The 21,289-nt window shown below is 45.3% G+C and overlaps 1 protein-coding gene across 7 annotated transcripts in view; it reads right to left on the minus strand.

Moving 5' to 3' along the window:
• Window positions 1-21,289, minus strand: part of UNC5D (unc-5 netrin receptor D) — a 647,952-nt gene that overhangs the window by 231,972 nt on the left and 394,691 nt on the right. For all 7 annotated transcript variants that reach the window (XR_008377393.1, XM_053578669.1, XM_053578673.1 and 4 more), the window contains exon 3: window positions 14,876-15,019. Coding sequence is in view for 6 of the 7 variants with exons in the window: in XM_053578669.1 (XP_053434644.1) it covers window positions 14,876-15,019 (144 nt within the window). In the remaining variant the exon portion in view is untranslated. The remainder of the gene's footprint in view (window positions 1-14,875; window positions 15,020-21,289) is intronic.

A 21,289-nucleotide genomic window follows, 5' to 3' on the forward strand; every position in this document is an offset into this window, starting at 1 on the left:
TTATCTTGTTTATTTCAGCATTTTCTAAAGTTTCTAGAATATGAATTACTTTTAGAGCCACCAAAAATATTGTTCCCCCCAAAATATTTCTCACTTTTCTGTGAGCTGTCAAGCATTTCTGTACTAGACTGAATCAGAAACCAGGAGAGTACATTTTGTTTAATTTTATTGTACCGAGTTTCATTCCCACAATGTCTATCAAAGAAGGAAGCAAGAAGGACCATTATCCTGTAGTAAATTGTGAATTCTCAAATATTCTTATCTAATTTTATTTTAGTCATGGGAGAATCTGCTCAGGTGGGCAAAATTTTTCATAAGTTTCACTTATTGCTTTATTTCTAGTAGCTGGAAGGAGCTGAGTTAATCTTTGTGAAATGAATGAACAAATAGGAGCTGCTGCCTTCAGCTCATCTGAATGATGATTATGAACTAATATGCAGCCATGTGTCTGGTGGTCGCAAGGGCAGGCAACTGCAAAAGCGCGAACAGACAGATGCAATGGATGCTACGGTGACGTTACAATGATGCTCTCACTGCCACTTCACGCATTCATCACACGTACATGTGTTTGATACTAACACCGTCAGCACAGCCCGATCCAGAGCATCACCCTGTCTCCTTCTGTTCCTTCTTCTCCCCATCACCTTGCTCAGCTCTGCAGCAGAATGCCAACAAGGCCCCAGATGGCCAGAATCAAAGAGAGCAAAGGAAGGAAGAGGGAGATTTGCAACAGCACCACCCAGACTCAGCTGCACCGGCCAGTAAGTCGCCCATCTAGGCCTGGTCCATGGACGCGGCATCCGCCCCTTTCTCACCCTATGCCCTACTTGGCCTTTTTCTCATTTTCCTTTCATGCTACTATGTTAGAAAAGTCATTGTAGCACAAGAAAATCAATAAAAATTCAATTCTGAATAATAGTTCTTTGCAGCTCAGCAACGCCAGGGAGATGTCAGCTCATTCAATGTTCTGGCAGTTAATGCAATGAAATAAAAATAATTCACTCATTCAAACCAAATCAGCCGGTGAAAAATCATAGTCATTTTTTTAATAGTCGCACTCAAAGCCATTTGTTAAGATTGCAGGAGGATGTTACAACGTCCCCTTGGTTGTCCAGCTACTCCGGGATTCTGGTCGGCACCAAATGTTCCCCACCCATATTGTTCCGAAGGAACAACAAACCACATTTGTCATCCACAAAAGGCATTTGTAACTTAGCCAAATACAGATCCTTGGTGGTCATCAAAGGGCTGGTTCACGTGCAGAACAGATGCACGCCAGCAAAATGAAGTCGAGGCCGGGTGCCTCCGTTTGGGTCTGCTTTACTCCTCTAGCCCTGAATAGTTATGGCCTGAGGAGTCAGCCACTGACTGCAGTTCCTAAGGGAACGCAAGTAAACGGCGTCCCATGAGGTTGACTCTTTCAGGCTGTGATATTCTCTTGTATCTGGCACATTGCATGAGCTCCTGTGGTGCTGAGTTCTATGATTCTGCAGTTTTTGACCAGCGGCTCACACAGATCCCAGGCTGTTTTCATGGACCAAAGTCCATGTTTCCATGGACTTTCCATGTATTGGCTTTGGCTCTTCTGGTTTTAATTTCAGCCCCGGGTCCTTAAGTGACAAACGCCACACTTAAGCACAATGCAGCACAGATTCCTACAGGTCAGTGACATAACTATGAGGTTGTGTCAGTTTGCAACATGATCCTCAAAAAAGTTCTACATCTCTCATTGCCGAGGATCCCTGGGGTCCCCTTGGGAAGCTGCGCACCGTACCAGCCCCTTGTCTACCCTTCCAAGCAATTGTGGAACTTTCTGAAATGGCCATCAGAGCTGTCATCACACAAGGTCTGACAAGTTCAGAAATTCACCCTAGAAACAGTGCTCTGAAGGGTGGACTTGGAAGGGATGTCTGAGGTCTGCCTCCATAGAAGGCACTTCCTGTGTATCGACTGTATTGATTTTGCTGTGTTGATAAGGACAGCAAAAGTGTGACTTAAATAGGACGTCCTAAAAGTCTTACAGAAAAAGTTACTCATTGAAAACAGAAATTCTCTGCTCCCTGGTTTTTAAGGCATTAAATTGAGTGAAGACAAAGTTGATAACTCACATTTTGTAGCGCTGCACCACTTTCCACCAAAAGCTACAGGGAGAGAAGTATCTGTGTGCCCCCATCACATAGGTGTGGGAGCGCTATCGCTCTAGTCACTGTGCTAATGGGAAACAGAGTCCCTGGTGAACGCAGAAATAGCCCAGAATGTAAGTGATTTTAACAAATAATAAAGTCCAGGGCCAGGAAGTACTGACTGTTCCAGGCTGCTTAGTTTCTAAGCAGAATATACAAGGTTAGACAATTAAGTTCATAAACGAATCCAAGAAAAAATGCTCCCCATTGCTAAATATCACTACTGTCACCCTCAAAGTAGTCCCTGTGGAAGTCTATGCACTGATGCCAGTGTCCAGTTCACCCCTCAAAGCAGTTTTGGAGCTCGCTCTCTGGAATGGCCATCAGAGCTGTCCTTGTGTGAAGTCTGCCAAGTAAGTGAGCAAACACATCCTACAAACATGTCTCGTTGCTGATATTCTACGGTCATCTTTGAAGTAGTGCCCTTGGCCAGCTGGTGACCGTAGTGATATTCACCAATGACGTTTGCAGCGTTCTTTCTAGGAAGAGTTGGCAAACTTAACTGTCCAACCTCATACAAATGTCATGCTGTTCATTTTCTTTTTTTTTTTTTTTTTTTTTTGGTTTTTGGCCAGGGCTAGGTTTGAACCTGCCACCTCCGGCATATGGGACCGGCACCCTACTCCTTGAGCCACAGGCACCACCCTGCTGTTCATTTTCTATTGCTGGGATTTCCTGCCCTGAAGCTGCTTGATTCCTGCACCCCCCACAGGCAGCCACAAAGCGCGTTTGCAGCTCGGCAGCCCGATGGACACTCGAATGCGAAACGACCCCGTAGTTTAGAACAGCATGGACATGAAGAACCATCCCTGCCTTTCCCAAGTGCCCTCTGCACCCTTCATGGGACGTTAGAAAGATGTGAACTAGCAACGACTTAAAAAAAAGAAATGATCTAAAAACAAAAAAAAAAATCACCTATTTTCCAGTACTCACCACCTCGTTATAATTTGATACCAGTCCAGGAGCAGGATGAAAGGAAAGAAAGGGACTGGAAGAGTCAAAAGGATCAAAAGGAAAAAGCCACCAGCAGTAAGAACGAATTTATTTTAGATGCATTTTTAGCATCTTGGTCCTTCCATCACACCACATCTGAGGCCAAGAAGGTTGATCTGGACAAGATGTGGCCACTGTCATGGCCATGTAAATGTGTCACCACCCCTCTAACACCTCCGCTTGGCCCCACAGAACAAATGAGTGGAAGGACAGGAGACCACATCTTCCTTCACCTGAATTGGAGAACAGGAACGATCCAAGAGCTCGCTCTGGCCAGAAGTTGTTCACTGTTTTAGGTAGCAAATAAGACAACCCAACAAAAAGTGTAGATGAAAACAGAACCAAGAAAGAGCCAATCACGTGTGCAGAGGGATTTTTCAGGAAAAAAGAATAATAAAAGGTCCTGAAATAGGAGCAATCATGGGTCCCCGAGCCGGCAAGGTGACGAGAAGCAGAGTGGTACGAGGGAAAGGGATGGGGGTGAGGGTGGGATTCCTATGGGGCCAAGTGTTGGGAGTCTGGAAAGTCACTCAAGGATGTTCAGAAGCTATGGGAATGCCAAGCTCCAGTTCGCATTTCTTAAAATAATCGTCATTCTGGCTGCTGTGTGGACAATGGATTTTAAGGCAGGCAAAAGATTCTCACAGTAGAGAAATGATGACTATATCAGGGTGGAGAGAAGAGGGCAGATTCAGGATTTATTTTGGAGGCACGGGTGGCTGGGCTTGCTGGTGGGTGGGATGCTCCTGAAGGGAGGGTGGGAATCCAGATGTCCCTGGGTCAAAGCTGAGTCACTGAGCCCAGAATGCAAACCCAGCTCTTCTGGTCTTTACTACTTTACTCTTTCAGTCACGCCTATTCCTTTTTTACACATTTTTCAACTAGAAGCCTATCTAACCTTCACAGGCTGGCATCACATCACCACTTCCTTCTCACATGGTCAAACTCCAGCTCCTGCTCCTGGCTCATTAGTGGAGTTTTGGGGAAGAGTTATCCACACCTTCTCCACGTTCTCATCTGCTGTGGGTTCCAGATACACTATAATCTCCTACCACCCTCTGCCATTACGACATTTTGCCCAAGAGGTCTTCCAGTTGTCAAATCCACCAGGCACTTCTCCATTCTCATGCTGTGTAGCTCACATCAACACTCCTGACATCTATTCCATCAGCAGCATCTTCACTCCCTCTTGGATGCTACGCCTCTTCCACTTGCTCTCTTCCATCGTGTTCATGGGCTCTGTCCCATATTCATGTCTTTGAGATCTACAGAATTTTGCTCATCGCCTGCTGCACTTTCCTTCCTCACCAGCAGCTTGAGTGCTGGTGAGTGTGGTGGAGACTGCAGAGCAGGGACAAACATTGTAGGTGTTTCTGATAAAGCCATGTTCCCCCATCTTCTGATAAAAAGTCTATTATCCCAACGACCACCTACTTACTATTGACTCTCCATTCTGTATTTTTTTTTTTTTTGCATTCTGATCTTACATCTCTGAACTCAGGCTCATAAACAGGTATATAACTGCATGATGGAAACCATCATTGACTGTTCTAAAGCAGTGGTCCCCAACCTTTTTTGCACAAGGGACCAGTTTCATGGAAGACAATTTTTCCATGGGTTGGGGGAAGAGGGACTCAGATTCTCACAAGGAGTGCACACCTAGATATCTCACACATACAGTTTATCTAATGCCCTCACTGATCTCACAGGAGACAGAGCTCAGGCAGTGATGTGAGCAATGGGGAGCAGCTGTAAATACAGATGAAGTTTCCCACGCTTATCTGCTGGTCACCCATGCTATGTGAGTTGGTTCCTAACAGGTCACCAACTTGGTCCTGGTCCAAAGCCCAGGGGTTAGAGACCATAGTTCTATAGTTAGTTTATATATAATATGGTCAAAAAAACAAACTCGGTAGTTTGCTCTTCAAACTGATTTTTTCTACTATAGTCACAATCTACTTAATGGCATTCTCATCAATACAGTCACTTGAGCCAGAAATCTAGAAAGTCCAACAGTTTTAGAAGTTGCTAACATCCATCTTACTTCTTCGCTCAATGTCTAAGCAGCCCCAAACTTTGATTTTACCTTCCTGAATCCTCAAATTTGCACCATCCTCTTTAATCAATACTACCTCTGCAAAAGCTCAATCCCTGTCAACAGTCTCACAGGTGTAAAGCTCACATTCCTTAAGTCTTCCATCCCTTAAATCTCTCTGGCTGCAGAGAACAGGGGGGGTTGTGGGTTTTAAAAGTACGACCACATCACTGCCCTGTGTGTGACATCTCAACAGCCCCAAACTGCATCCAGGATGAATCTAAACTCTTAGCAGAGAATCTGAGCACCTGCCAAACTCTGGCCTAATATACTTCTCCCTGGTAGTTCATCTCTTGCAATTTTGCAAAGTTCTGATGCTTGTTTCCCCACATGGGCCATCTGCTGCTGCTCTATCCTTCTGGGCTTTCATTCAAATCCTCTCCTTAACTGGGGATGCATGTGCTCTGAATTACCAGTCCTCTTCCTTCCTCAGGAATAAGCTCACATGTTAACTCAGGAAGTCTATGTAAGGCCTCAGGGACAGCAAACTGTCCCTTGCTAAAACACATTATGCCCACCGCTAACACCCCGCCCAGTGAAAACACTTGTTTGTAAATACATCTCCCACATTAGACTATAAACTCTTCAAGGAAAGGAACAGTAGCAGTGTTATTGTGCTGCCTAGAACCTGCAGGTAATTATTTTTGGATGCCTGATATTTTTGTACCCTAGTTAGCATTTGTATGCTACTAATCGAATTTCTGAAATGCAGTCCCTTGTCCTACTAACTCTGACAGAAGGATATGAAAGTAATCTAAGAAGAGCATCACTGGGCTCAAAAAATCCGTGAAGATTAACAAAGGCAAGTTGTTTGTTTTGCTTATTAGCTGTTTGTATTATCCATTTGAAGGTTCCTTTAGTGGAGAAAATGGGTATTGAATTGTAATAAAATCCATATCCTTTCCCCTGCTGAAGTTTTACTGAGGTTTTTATAGAAGTGGCCACTTTCCAGGAACTTTTAAGGCTAATTTCACCACAAAAATAGCACATTGAATTAAACCTTAAACTGTGATTTCCTCCAAAGGTGATGGTTTATATTTCTGTAAATTCTTCTTGGTAAAATAATGGTTGGTGATAAATAGCAGATTGGATATCAGCTGGGGAAACTGTCTTGCTTGCCATCCACAGTAAGATATATTGTAAAGTAACATGTTTCTGCCTCAGTAGCTCCCATCTGAACGGCTGGTATTGTCAACTGTGTGCACATTAGGCAAAAGTATCTCAATTTATGTCAATTCCATGCAAATCATTCCACCCTGTTCACAACCCCAATCCCTTATAGTTGAGTGTCTCTCACACTTCCTTGGGAAGCACTCCCATCAGCAGAGCAGAAAAACTCATACCCCCAAGCCATCTATGGGTAGAACCAAAATAGACATGGCACGCACAAAGTGACTTTGAAGTCCCCGTTAAATCTTCAAAATTCATGCAGATTTTCCATTCTATTCCATCCTGTGTTCATGTTTATTTTTACTGACCTAAAAGTATCAGTATGGATTCATGAATTCTTTTGTAATTAGCTGTAACCCTTTACTTTCGTTTTGAAGTTTAAATTATTTCAGATTTGGCCAGTGGGACCCTTTTATGGGTGGAGGAGCTTCTTCTTTTTTTCATGTTCAAATTGAGGAACGTTACATAAAATAACTGGCCTTTATTCTTTAGAAAAAAAAATGCAATGCCATGAGAGATGACTGAGGAATTGTCCATAGTAAAGGAGGCAAAACTGACCTCACAAATGAAGTAAAACATGATCTAGAATTTTGTTATGGACATTACTGGTCAATTGATGAGCTGTCAATAAGGCCTCTAAGTTAGATAGAAATATTTCTTGTTAATTATACTATAGTTATGTCAAAAAATATTTTTGATTTTAAAAAGCATACAATGAAGTATTTAGGAAAAAGGAGCATCATGTCTGCACCTTAATCTTAAGCAGTTTAAGGGGGAAAAAAAGCCCCTACTTGTCTATATATAAATACATGGATAAACACATAAAGAGAATGCTCAGGCATATATAGTGAAACGTTAACATTTGAAGACGATTCTTTGTAAAGGGCTTACAGGAATTTTTAATAGTATGGTTCAACTTTTCTGAAGTCTGAAAACATGTTACAAAATTTTAAACTTTTCTAGTTCACACCTTACTTACTTACCTAACACAGTAATTCCTTCTCCAGTATCCCTGCCAGACGTGCATGCCTTGGCTTTTCCGGACTACCTACAGGGATTTGTGGCCGCAGGAAGAATATCCCATCACTGGGCATTCCTAGCTGCTTGCCTGACCCAAATAGGTCACCTTAAAACTTAACCCCAGTGATGCTGCCTCTGGCCTTGGAACAGAATAATCCTGTCAATTCTACATAAGACAGTTTGAATGTGTTCTAACCTTTTCTAGGCCAATTATTCCTTTTTATATAACTATTACATATAAGCGGTGGTTTCCTCAACCATCCCATTCCTGCCACTCAGAGCCAACATCATAGGTGTGTGACTCACACAGTTACACAGAGCTCCAGCCTTCACATTCATATTCTGCTGCTGACTTGAAACTCTTAAATTATTTTTCAACAGAGGGCCTCACATTTTAATTTTACACTGGGTCCCACCAATGACCTACCCAGTCTTGCTGCCAAAGCTCATGTAGCCCCTTTGCAGGAACTGGCTGACCACGAGGCTTGGTGAGTAAATGGCACCTACAAGTAAAACTCGCCCCTTCCCACAGGCCGAGGCAACCACACTCCTGGTGTGTGCTCTGGGCAGGCTACACGCCACGTTCCCACACTTCCTCCGGCTAGTCGTGAAGTGCACAACTTTATGCGGAGGCCCAGTTCTCCTATCCTACACTAATATTCCCATAAATTAACTCAAGTCTACAGATAAGGCGTGGAATAATATGGGCTCTCGACCTTGGCCACTTTGGTCATGGGAAAGGAAAAGGAAGCTTTCATGCTTTTGTGTGGTTCATACCAAGTGCTCAGAATTAATCTTAACATCACTTCCATGACCTGGGAATAGGTTCTGAAGCAGAAGAAGGAAGCAGAGGAGGCAGAGCTGGCAGCCTGGGGCATTCTCAGAGCTACATACTGCACATCACAAAGGGCAGGGCTGCAAGGCTCCATTGCCTCCCTCTCCCTTTCTGACCCCTTCCCCACTGCAGTACTGATTACCAGAGACAGTGCATAAACAAGCGACAGCAAAGATGATCCTTGTATGTCCTCGTGAGCTATGGGTTCCCTAAGAAGCCAGATGCCATGTTAGCACCATGGCACAATCATGGCATGCAAAAAACAAATGCCCCTCATGGAGCCATTTCCAGTACTCACAGGATTCCTTTTCAAACCAAAAAAAGATTTATAATGCAAAGGTAATATACGTATCAGGCTCTGTACTAGGCTCTTAAGAAAACCAGGTTGAATCTTAAGGCAGTTTTCAATCTAACAAGAGAAATAAATCCACAGATAACTTCAAAAACAGCTATGATTTAGGATGAATTATAATAAGTAGTGTGGTAACAAGTGCTTTGAAAACTCAGACACGGAGAGGTGGAATTTTGAAGCTAGGGATGTTAAGTACCCTTTTCCATGGCTGAGTTGGTGTGATAACCAAAAGTCGGCTGCTGAGATCAATCTAAGTGAGAAGGAATTTGCTAAACTAGATTTTGTGGAGGAAACAGTGAATAAGATGGGCCACAATGTAGAAATGAAGTCGGAAGAGGTAGGAGTTCGAGACAGGGCTGAGAATATACTCCAGTGTATAGGGCTGAGAATATACTCCAGTGTATTGTGCTCCACCCAAGTGGCACAGCTTACAGCTTCCACTTATCACAGGAGGTAAGAACGGAAATGTAGGTCAAGTCTAGGCAGATGAACCTTTATTTATTTATATATTCTGCAGGTAGAAAGGGGCCATTGGTAGTTTTTTAGAGGGTGGAGTATTTATCAAAGCCATAAAGCCCAAATCCATAAGTGAGGTTTAATTGGATATCTCCCTTCCATGATTTTAAGAAAATATACCATCTGCCAAAAAGCAAATAAAAATAATGCTGTTTTTACTATGGGAGTTTCATAGCTTTTAAATGAAACTCTACTGTAATTCCTTCATTTATTCTTGGCACAACTGCATAAATACTTCGAGGTGTGTCTCACATAGCAGCGTATTTAAATCACGTTCAGGATGTGTCACATTTTATACCCTTTCACACACACACACACACACACACACACAATAGTGCTGTTCTACTCTATTCTCTTCCCTGGCCAACTTGCAATAAGAGGCTTGAGAATAATAGGGGAAAGCTTCCTTTTGTCCCCAACCCTACCTCTCACTTTGGAGAAAAGGCCCAAGTATCAACAGGGTTTGCCTAGGCAAGGGTTAAAGACAATGGGCACAACATTTAATCAGCAGACAACCAGGAAAGAGAAAAACAAGGAGGAAAAAAAAAGGAGAAAGTAGCCAAATGTTCATGCATGAAAATAAACAACCACGAATAATTGAATATTCCTCGTTTTGACAGCGGTCCAGCAGCAGAAGTAACAGCTGCCACAGCAAGCCCATCTACCTCCGGCTCGACTGCGCCAGATGAACGTGGGGGACGTGGGAGGCATTCCCTGGAGACAGTCTTCTGCCAACTTTGTGGGGGTAGGTGTAGGTTGGCTTTATTTATTTATTTTTACCTGTATAAAATCGCTTTTGAAACTGGACCTCAGCTATTTCCAGCCCCAGTCAGTTGGATAGGCCGCCAATATCTTCCTGCCACAGTGTGGAATTATCAAGGACAAAACTGATAGTTTAAAGATGACAAGGCACTTTGGCTCCTAAAATACACACACAGCACACCGGAACTTGACCATGAAGAGGAATGCAATTTGCTCATAAACGGAGAAAGAAAAGAAAGCAAGCAGTGTTTCCATCAAAGAAATACTCAAATGCACGTGAACTTTTCTATTATGGTTTTAAACATCTATTTTGTTGTTGTTGTTGGGGAATCATCGAGGGTACGATGAGCCAGGGCACACTGCTGCGTTTGCTGGGTGAAGTCCCTCCTCTACTAATAGTGTCCTGACCCCAAGAGGTGTGTTTAACAGAAAAAAAAAAAATCAACTCAGCTTCCGGAATAGCTGGGACTACAGGCTAGTTCCACAAGCTTGGCTGAGATTTCCGTTTTTAGTAGAGCTGGGGGTCTTGCTTTGCTCAGGTTGGTCTGAGCTCCTATACTCAGGAGATTCTCGGGCCTTGGCCTCCCAAAGTGTTGGGACTAGCAGGCACCAGCTTTGGCTCTCCTAACCTTTTGGCAAATCACTTTCCCAGCTGTTAAATAAAGAAATTGGGGGAATGAATTAAATCCACATTTCACAAACAATGCTTCATGAAGGTATTCCCAGAGCCTTGTGACTGAGAGGAGGGTCCACAGACCAACTGGCAGCCTCTGTATCTAGGGAGCTTATTAGGAATATAAAACTGCAGGCCTTACACCAGATTTACCGAATAATTTAACTGAACCCTACCAGCATTGTAATAGGACCCAGTTGATTTGCATGCATGTCAAAGTCAGAGAAACCCAGAGTTTCCTGATCACAGAATCACCAGGATAATGGACGCAAACACAGCCGCCCAGGCCCTTCCTCCAGAGTCTCACTAAACTCTGCATTCTTTTTTTTTGAAGAAGACCACACATTATTTTATTTTATTTATTTATTTTTGCAGTTTCTGGCTGGGGCTGGGTTTGAACCCGCCACCTCTGGCATATGGGGCCAGTGCCCTACCCCTTTGAGCCACAGGCACCGCCCTAAACTCTGCATTCTTATCAGCCCATGTGAGTCCAGTTTCACCAACCCATGAGTTCTATAAATAAACCCCATTTATCTTGCTTCCCTTTAAAACTCGAAGCTCTCTAAGTAAGTCACAGCTTCCTGGTGTTTTTGGCTACTGAGATCATGTCAAGACATTCTGGTCAATATGTTTCTTAGTTGAATGTCCCAGTTGCCATGGACGCTTTGCCCACAGCAGTTACACAATTGTTAAATTCTTATGGGTAATTGGTTAAATGTAAGCAGCATAAGGAGCTCTGAAGTGGAACTACAATAATTTAATGAATGGTATAAAAATGATACTAATTTTTCAAAGTTCCTCTGCCCCCCGCAAGATGATTGTCAACAAATTCATACTCTACAACGACCTACTGAAATCCTTATTTAGCTCATTAAGATGTCTCTCAATCCTTATTTAGCTCATTAAGATGTCTCTTGTACTTTAAAAACCAAACTTGAAAAGAAGATACATTGTGACAACTTCATCCAATTTGGCTTTTCATTTACTGGGAATAAAACTATCCTTATACACAATATGTTATTTGCTGGGAAGTGCTTACAAACAGCAGCCAGAAATCTTCTTTCTTATCCCAGTCTAACATAAAACTTGTTTTTCTGAAACATATTTTTTTTTTCCTGCAAGCAAATCAAAAGAATCCCAAACAAGGTCCTAAAGGCAATCTCCACCCCACTTCTGATGCCATTACACTATTTAAATTTCAATTTGCATTTTAATGTACACGGGTCCTCAAGTCAAATGCAATATTTAATGACAAATCATGTCTTGGATTGCATAAAGAATTTTAGATAAATTAACCTCTCACTTGCTACATGGAAAGAAAGTAAAAATATGTTGCAAATATACTACAGGCATTAATGATATTCAGATTTCACATCTTTATCATATACAGTAGAACCTCTGTAAGATGACCATCCAAGGGATCATAATAAACTAGTCAACATATGGAGGTGGCCGACATAAGGAATTAGGCCTACTGTCCTGATACGTACATGTCTAGGTCAACATAAGGAGATGGTCAGTGTAGGGAGGTGGTCAACCATGGAGGTCCTACGGTATACATGAGCATATCATATACAACAAAGACAACATATTTTCTTAATCTCTGAAGAGAGTTGTGAGATTATTACCAGAAAAGCATTTCATGACTCTAAAATTGTGAGAAGTTGTACAGAAAACTGAGCCCTAATCTTTAGCATAAGACTCACTTCCTGCTTGAGAGACCTAGAGAATTATGAGAATGGCATGTGAGTTGTGTACATGCAGAAGATGAGAAAACTGATTTCCAAGAGACAATGTGTACGTGAGGTGTGGCAATAATAGTTATGGTAAAGGTTCTCTAGATTCCAAAGGGCTCTAGATGCTGGAGGCAGAGGCTGTGCTCAAGGTCTGAAGCTTTACAAAAACAAAGGAGGGTCTATCTGACCCTCCATATCCTCCCCAACCAGAGCTAACGTTGGATAAGCACCTTTTGTCTAGTCCTTCCTATTTTATGATAAAAAATACAACCCAAAGTTTACTGGAGCGGGGGTGGGGTGGGGTGGGGCTCCTCCCAGCGTTCCTCAGCCACCCTGCACTCTGTCAAACTTCTGTATTCCTGACGTCAAAACCCTCTCATCTGCTGACCCCAAATCTCTTCAAGAAGTGAAAGAATGGAAAAGCAGTTTCCACTTTTAACACTCTTTGATTCTACCACATTTGGGAGCGTTGGATACCTAGGGCTGACCTAAAATAAAACTTTATACAGAGTCCATATATCCATAATCTATAGAAGAACTACTAAGGAACTAAACTTCTAAATCAACTGATTTAGTTTCAGTAAGGATTGATATGCCTGCAACTAAGTTGGAGATGCTGGTGCTGTGGAGGGTCAAATGTCATGATAGCTAATGACTGACAGGTGCCAACTCTGCGCCAGGTGCAGTGGTAAACACTTTATAGATATTACTACCTCTAACTTTCAAAATGGTTCTGAGGCAGGCATCCTTTTATTGATGAAACCATTAAGACACGATGAGGTGAAAACAAACCATCTACCACCTCAAAACTAAGAAGCAGGGGAGGTGAAAAGTGGAAGCCAACAGGTGTGAAACCGGGAACTGCAGGAGCAAAGAACCGGTCAGGCAGGGCGGCTGACCACAGGGCAGCCAGGCATTCGGAAGGCTGAAGTATGAAGGTAGCATGAGCCATTGTTTGCCAAATTTTGTTTTCCCCTGGTGGTGTGAAAATGCCTGGAGGTTTCTAGCAAGCAAGTGGCATTCAGAAATTAAGTGACTCAGAAGGAAGTGGAAGGGATGAGACAGGGACAGATGAGGGAGATGGGACTTAGAGTCCTGCAGGGAATAAGTCATGAGGATAGGAATAAGCAGGGTTGAACATAAAGAAATGGAGGGAAGCTGGGCTGAAACCCCTTACATTCTTTCACATCTGCTCTCTGGAGACAGAGCACAGAGGATCCCCACTTTGTCCTGACTTGGGTCATATGCCCTGGCAAGCCTGACTGAGGCCATGCTGTGAGCAGGGACATGAACTTAGTAAGGGAAGGGTAAATGCAAACATATTTCCCCTCTCAGCTGACCTGCAATTATAAAATCATAAAATACCTGTTGGCTAAAATTAATTAACTAAATACCCACAGGAAAAATATTTCCCATGGCTCTCAGATCAAGAGGTGACCCCTACTCCCCGGGCAATTAGGGCCCAGGCAGCACGTAGGATTCCCAAACTGCCAGTGTAGTGAAGGTGAACTGCGTATTTTAAGAAGAAGATTTTCATTTCCCAAGAAACATAAATGTCTCAGCAAATAGCAATTCACTCCTATTCTTAATCCCTAAACCATCAACATCTGCTATGAAGAATTACTTGAGTCCTCAAATAAATCTCTCTTGTCCCGTATTCTTTACGACACTCTCAAAAGGCAGTATTTGAATAAAACAACAATAACCATCTCTGCCTCCATCTCCCAATTTCATTCTGGAGAGGTTTTACAGTCCTGGGCACACAAAGGAGGTTTTATGGGGCTCCACGGAGGTGGGTAATGGGAGTGGGTGGGCCAAAGACATTTTAAAGGAGGAGAAAAGAAGTTCGTGTACTGATAAACTTTTTTAGATTATAAAATAACTGATGCTGAAATATAAAAAAGAAATCTTAGACTCTCCTGAAAAGCAATTTTCTTTCTTTCTTGTTTATTGTTTTCCAAGTGTGTATTTTTATTTTTATTTTTACGCATTAAGAGGGATGAAGTGTCCTGTACATGAGTCCTACTTGGGTCAAACAAATGCAGCTTAAAAACCCATTTCCATGTTTTAACATTCAGAGGGAAGAGATTTACCAGGAGTCTATAAACATCCCTTAATGTCCTCAACATCTTATTTTTGCAGATTTGCTGGAGAGTATAGCAAACAGCCATCACTCAACGTTTGCCATCAATGCCCCTTGAACTTTGTCATTGATGGTGAGCAGCAGAATCCATTGGTGTGGATTTCTTATGCTCCAGAACAGTTTTCCTGGCATTGTTGAAACACCTGCACTCTGACAATCTAGGCAGAATCTCTCAGCCAAACTGATTTGCTGATTGTACTCCGGAGGAAATTATCAAACATTTAAAATACCATTTAAAAAGAGTAAATTTAGCAGAGGTAGAGTTCTGATGGTTTCTTTCTGTTCTCATTCTCATCTGTATTCTGCAGAAGCATCTGATACTGCCAAAGCCCCTCTACACCTCTATCTGATGGCTGTCTGCATTCCCACGGGATCAGGTCACCCAGAATGTACTTACAGGCAATGCGCACAGAGGCCTTCCTGCTCTTGGAGGTGCCCAGGTGGCTCCAGGCCACACACTGGCACCAGTAGTCCTCTGGCCCATGGAAGTCCTCCACCTGCTGTCTGGTGACGTTGATGAAGACCTCACGGACCTTCAAGCCTGATGAGGGCAGACAGAGAGGGTCAGCTAAAGCTCGTAGCTCTCAAACAAAAAGTTAAGTTTAGCCAAACCTTTTCTTTTTAATTAAACAATTCTGTTTTTAATCAAGGCAAGGTTTTAATTACTCTGACAATAATATATTACTGCTAATTAAACTCCAACAGCTGAGCAGGCTGCAAAGCACAAGTGTAAAGTATTTCTCACCAATTGTGGCTCTCAAGCAGTGTAACAGTGTTCACAGTATCTTAGTGCTGTGTCTATCTTTGTGTAAAACCGACTATGAGCCATGTAGTAACAATGTTAATTGCTGGGGTTCTAGAAGCTCAAAGAGGTCGGGACACACTAACCCCAGAGACCCAGTTCTAGGTTGTTCTGCGTGGTCCCCCCCACCGGGTCTGGCAGCTGAGGAGGGTCACTGTAACAGGGCAGCCTGTGAAAGGACAGGAGTGTGTGCAGACAGGGCAACCTGGCTGGGAACCTAAGGACCCGCCCAAGGCTCAGGACAGCAAAGCGATCCTAAAGAAAGGATGAGCACAAGTGGGAAGCAGACAAGACTAAATTAGCCTTTTATTCCACCCCCCAATATTTCTTGATATTTTGTAAATTTCTTGCTATATCATAATTGTACATATTTTTGGAGACTGTGCTATTTTGATATGTGCACAAAATATGTAATGATCAAATCAGGGTAATTGGGATAACCATTACCTCAAACATATTTTTTTAATTTCTTTGCTGATACAGCACAGCTGTACACATGAAGTCAATCTCAGAGCCCTCATGGGAGAACCCAGGAGGGCCCCATCTCAATGGTGCAAGGAGGAGAGACACAGGCTTTTATAGAGAGGGGGCTAGGCCAGGCGTGGTGTCTCTCGCTGTAATCCCAGCACTCTGGGAGGCCAAAGCGAGTGGATTGCTCTGAGCTCAAGAGTTCCAGACCAGCCTGAGCCAGAACAAGACCTCATCTCTACAAAAAAAAAAAAAAAAAAAAAAGCCGTCGTAGGCTCCTGTAATCCCAGCTGCTGGGGAGACTGAGCAAGGAGAATTACTTGAGCCCAAGAGTTGGAGGTTGCTGTGAGCTATGACGTCACAGTACTCTACTGAGGGTGACAAGGTGAGACTTGGTCTCAATAAGAAAATAAATTAATTTAATTTAAAAAAAAAGGGGGGGCTAAGGCCACATTGATGAACTGGGAGAGAGCCTTAACCCTTTAATGGGCGTTTTGTTTCTTTGCATTTTTCTAATAGTTAGAAAATAAGTTTGGTGCCCCTCACGGCAGGGGTGGGATTTCTCTCACAGCCCTGACCACACAGTCTGAGGCTTTCTCTTTGGGGGGGTGAACAGTCATTGGCAAGGAGCACCAAGAATTTAAGGGGGCACTCTCCTCTTCACTGGCCACATCAGTGAACTCATCACAAACAGCAGCAGCCTTGACTGCCAGCGTGTCCTCCCCACCCAACACACACCCTCTGAGGCCGTGCCCTGCCCCAGCACAGGCGACGTGGGAAAAAAGAGGCGACGCTTATTACTGAATCCACCTACCCGCTTCGCATCGTGACAGGGACGTGTACCCCCATTACATCTCCACACACAGAGCCCCAGGACGCTCCCGCACCCCACCATGAAGAGGCCGAGCACGCTCCCGCACCCCACCATGAAGAGGCCGAGCACGCTCCCGCACCCCACCATGAAGAGGCCGAGCACGCTCCCACATCCCACCATGAGGAGGCCGAGCACGCTCCCGCACCGCACCATGAGGAGGCCGAGCACGCTCCCGCACCGCACCATGAGGAGGCCGAGCACGCTCCCGCACCCCACCATGAAGAGGCCGAGCACGCTCCCACATCCCACCATGAGGAGGCCGAGCACGCTCCCGCACCCCACCTTGAAGAGGCCGAGCACGCTCCCGCACCCCACCATGAGGAGGCCGAGCACGCTCCCGCACCCCACCTTGAAGAGGCCGAGCACGCTCCCGCACCCCACCATGAGGAGGCCGAGCACGCTCCCGCACCCCACCTTGAAGAGGCCGAGCACGCTCCCGCACCCCACCATGAGGAGGCCGAGCACGCTCCCGCACCCCACCTTGAAGAGGCCGAGCACGCTCCCGCACCCCACCATGAGGAGGCCGAGCACGCTCCCGCACCCCACCTTGAAGAGGCCGAGCACGCTCCCGCACCCCACCATGAGGAGGCCGAGCACGCTCCCGCACCCCACCTTGAAGAGGCCGAGCACTCTCCCGCACCCCACCATGAAGAGGCCGAGGACGCTCCCGCACCCCACCATGAGAAGGCCGAGCACGCTCCCGCACCCCACCATGAAGAGGCCGAGGACGCTCCCGCACCCCACCATGAGAAGGCCGAGCACGCTCCCGCACCCCACCATGAAGAGGCCGAGGACGCTCCCGCACCCCACCATGAAGAGGCCGAGCACGCTCCCGCACCCCACCATGAAGAGGCCGAGCACGCTCCCGCACCCCACCATGAAGAGGCCGAGCACGCTCCCACATCCCACCATGAGGAGGCCGAGCACGCTCCCGCACCCCACCATGAGGAGGCAGAGCACGCTCCCGCACCCCACCATGAGAAGGCCGAGCACGCTCCCGCACCCCACCTTGAAGAGGCCGAGCACTCTCCCGCACCCCACCATGAGGAGGCAGAGCACGCTCCCGCACCCCACCATGAAGAGGCCGAGCACGCTCCCGCACCCCACCATGAAGAGGCTGAGCACGCTCCCACATCCCACCATGAGGAGGCCGAGCACGCTCCCGCACCCCACCATGAGGAGGCAGAGCACGCTCCCGCACCCCACCATGAGAAGGCCGAGCACGCTCCCACATCCCACCATGAGAAGACCGAGCACGCTCCCACATCCCACCTTGAAGAGTCTGAGTACAGTCCCGCACCCCACCTTGCAGAGGCCGAGCACGCTCCCGCATCCCACCTTACAGAGGCTGAGCACGCTCCCGCATCCCACCTTACAGAGGTTGAGCACGCTCCCGCATCCCACCTTACAGAGGTTGAGCACGCTCCCGCACCCCACCTTGCAGAGGTTGAGCATGCTCCCGCATCCCACCTTACAGAGGTTGAGCACGCTTCCGCACCCCACCTTACAGAGGTTGAGCACGCTCCCGCATCCCACCTTACAGAGGTTGAGCACGCTCCCGCACCCCACCTTGCAGAGGTTGAGCACGCTCCCGCATCCCACCTTGCAGAGGTTGAGCACGCTCCCGCATCCCACCTTACAGAGGTTGAGCACGCTTCCGCATCCCACCTTACAGAGGTTGAGCACGCTCCCGCACCCCACCTTGCAGAGGTTGAGCACGCTCCCGCACCCCACCTTGCAGAGGTTGAGCATGCTCCCGCAGCCCCACCTTGCAGGCGTGAGAACCGTGACTCGCCATCTGTCCACAGAGAATTCATAAACAGAGGGTAGCAGGCACAGAGTCTGATAAATGAAACTTCTTTATCTTACTTTTGGTGATTAGAATACTATAATCTAATGAAATGACCTCTCCAGTTGTCTTTCTCTCTACACAGGGCTGTCCAACCTTTTTGTTTTTTCCTCTGCCTCATATTGGAAGAATAAGAGTTGCCTTGAGTCAAGTAGGAAATAGTAAATACACAAACACTAATGGAAACTGATTAGTCACAAAACAAAGGTCCATGTGTACTTTCCGTGGATGAGCAAAAAAATGTCCTCACAAGGGCTGCAGGTTGGACGCCCCTGTCTTACATCCAAACCAGCACTGCATTCAAGTGCCTCTTAACCGTTTGATTCTGTCCCTATGTTTTTAGGTACTTATTCTTTTTTTTTTTTTGTAGAGACAGAGTCTCACTGTACCGCCCTCCGGTAGAGTGCCGTGGCCTCACACGGCTCACAGCAACCTCTAACTCCTGGGCTTACGCGATTCTCCTGCCTCAGCCTCAGGAGCAGCTGGGACTACAGGCGCCCGCCACAACGCCCGGCTATTTTTTGGTTGCAGTTTGGCTGGGGCAGGGTTTGAACCCGCCACCCTCGGCATATGGGGCCGGCGCCCTACTCACTGAGCCACAGGCGCCGCCCTAGGTACTTATTCTTAACGATGGAAATAAGAGTAGCATATGGAACATTTAAAGAAAAAAAATTAAATACTTAACTATGTTTTTACTTTAAGGTCAAAAGCAGAACAGAGAGATCAGATGCTGTGGCACTCTGAGAGGCTGAGGCAGGTGGATTGCTTGAGCTCAGGAGTTGGAGAGCAGCCGGAGCAAGAGTGAGACTCCGTCTGTAAAAATATCTGGGTGTCGTGGCAGGTGCCTATAGTCCCAGCTATTTGGGAGGCTGAGGCAAGAGGATTTCTTGAGCCCAAGAGTTTGAGGTTGCTGAGAACTATGATGTCATGGTACTCTACCCACGGTGGCAGAGTGAGACTCTGTCTCAAAAAGGAAAGAAAGAAAGGCAAAATAGAGGAGAGAATAACAATAGAACCAAAATGAGCCCAGGACTCACAGTGGAGGAAATCAAACACGATTACTTCACAGGGGCAGAATTTAACACATTAACTGCCATGTGAGTTGTATTTAACTCATGCCAGTTATGGACCCAGGACCTCAACTGTGAAACGACTGCCTGTTGTTTCCATGGCAATCAGCCTGTCCTCCTCACCTCCTGTTGCCCTGCTCCCAGGGGCCCACCCAACGGCACAGTAAATAATAGAAAATAGCCAATAACATTCAAAATTATTTTTGAAGTTTTTATTCTGTTTTTGTAATGAAACACCACGGCCCCAAGGGGAAAAAAAAATTGTAATGTGGAAGTCAATGTGTTAAAGAACAAGAATGAGGGTGTAGGATTAGTCGGTTGGGGAAATGTTCCCTTCCACCCAATCAATGATACATGCAGTGTGTGATGAGAGAGGATGGCGCATCAATCACCCGGCATAATTTGAAGAGGACTTTCTATATTCATAGGAGGAACCCACATACAGAAAATCATCTTGATGACAGCTGATAATTCACGCTTCCCCTGTTTGTGTAAAGTGCAAAAATACCGTGTTTTCCCTGTCAGAGATTAAGAGTTCTAAAAGCTGTCTCCTACATTAAATAAAAAGACGCCCTAGAGGTGATGATATTGCTACTGCTGCAATTTTTTGTTTGTTTTGTTACACCTAAATAAAATACAGAGTAGAAGGACAAAACAAGGGGAAAGACATGCTGGCAGGCAAAGAGAAGAGGGCAGAGTATTAGACAAAGGGGAAAGAGCAAGATTTTTTTTTTTTAAAGTTTGTCAGGGCAGAAAACATCTATATTATAAAGCTGAATAGGTAAAAATAAGGAGGCAGGCTCTGGACAAGAAGGCTTGACTTATATTTTTCTCTTTGAGGCAAATGGTGGATGATCTGCCTCATCCACCAAATCAGCGCACACAGGGAAGAGGCCGGGCAATTGTAACAGGCCGGGAGGTGGAGCACATCCACTCCACTTTCTTGGTCTCACCAAAGATGCTTTTGATAAGAACTCAAATGTGTTCAAGCCTTTCAGCCAGCCACTGCAGAATACTCACAATACTACTTGGAAGAATTAAAGATTGAATGCAAATCTATCAAAATACCCAGGATGTAATTCACAGAGATGGAAAACACAGTCCTAAAATCAGGATGGAATCACAGAAGACCTCAAATAGCCAAAGCCATCCTGAGCAAAAAGAATCAAGCTGGATTCATTACACAACCAACTTAAAAATACATTACCAAAAGCCATAGAAAGCAAAACAGTGTGGGACTGGCATAAAAACAGACTCTTAGATCAATGGAGTAGAACTGAGAACTTCAAAATGAACCCAAGCATTTACTCGTTTTCGGCAAAGGCACCAAGAACGTACACTGATAGAAAAAACAGTAAATGGTGCTAGGAAAGTTGAATATCCACATGCAGGAGAAGAAACTAGATCCTTACCTCTCACCACACAAAAATGAAATTGAAAGAACCAGACCAGCACCATCTTAGGAGTTAAGTTTCGCCCCCCACCCCCACCCCCTGCCATTTAGTTTCACCTTCCAGGCAAGCCCAGGCATCATAAGACAACTGCCCACCAATCAGGGACCCTTCCCCCCCACCTAACCACCCAGAAGCGCCCCCTTTGTTTCAAGCTGTGCATGCCCACCCGTTGCATTGGGACCATAAAAACCCCCTGCTCCAGAGCTGGGGACTCTCGGTTGGATCCATTGTAACGGAGACCCGGGGAGTCCAAGCTCGAACTTGCAACAAAATGGCTCTTTTGCTTTTGCATAG

This window comes from Nycticebus coucang, chromosome 24 (assembly GCF_027406575.1).
Source record: "Nycticebus coucang isolate mNycCou1 chromosome 24, mNycCou1.pri, whole genome shotgun sequence".
NCBI classification, from domain to species: domain Eukaryota; kingdom Metazoa; phylum Chordata; class Mammalia; order Primates; family Lorisidae; genus Nycticebus; species Nycticebus coucang.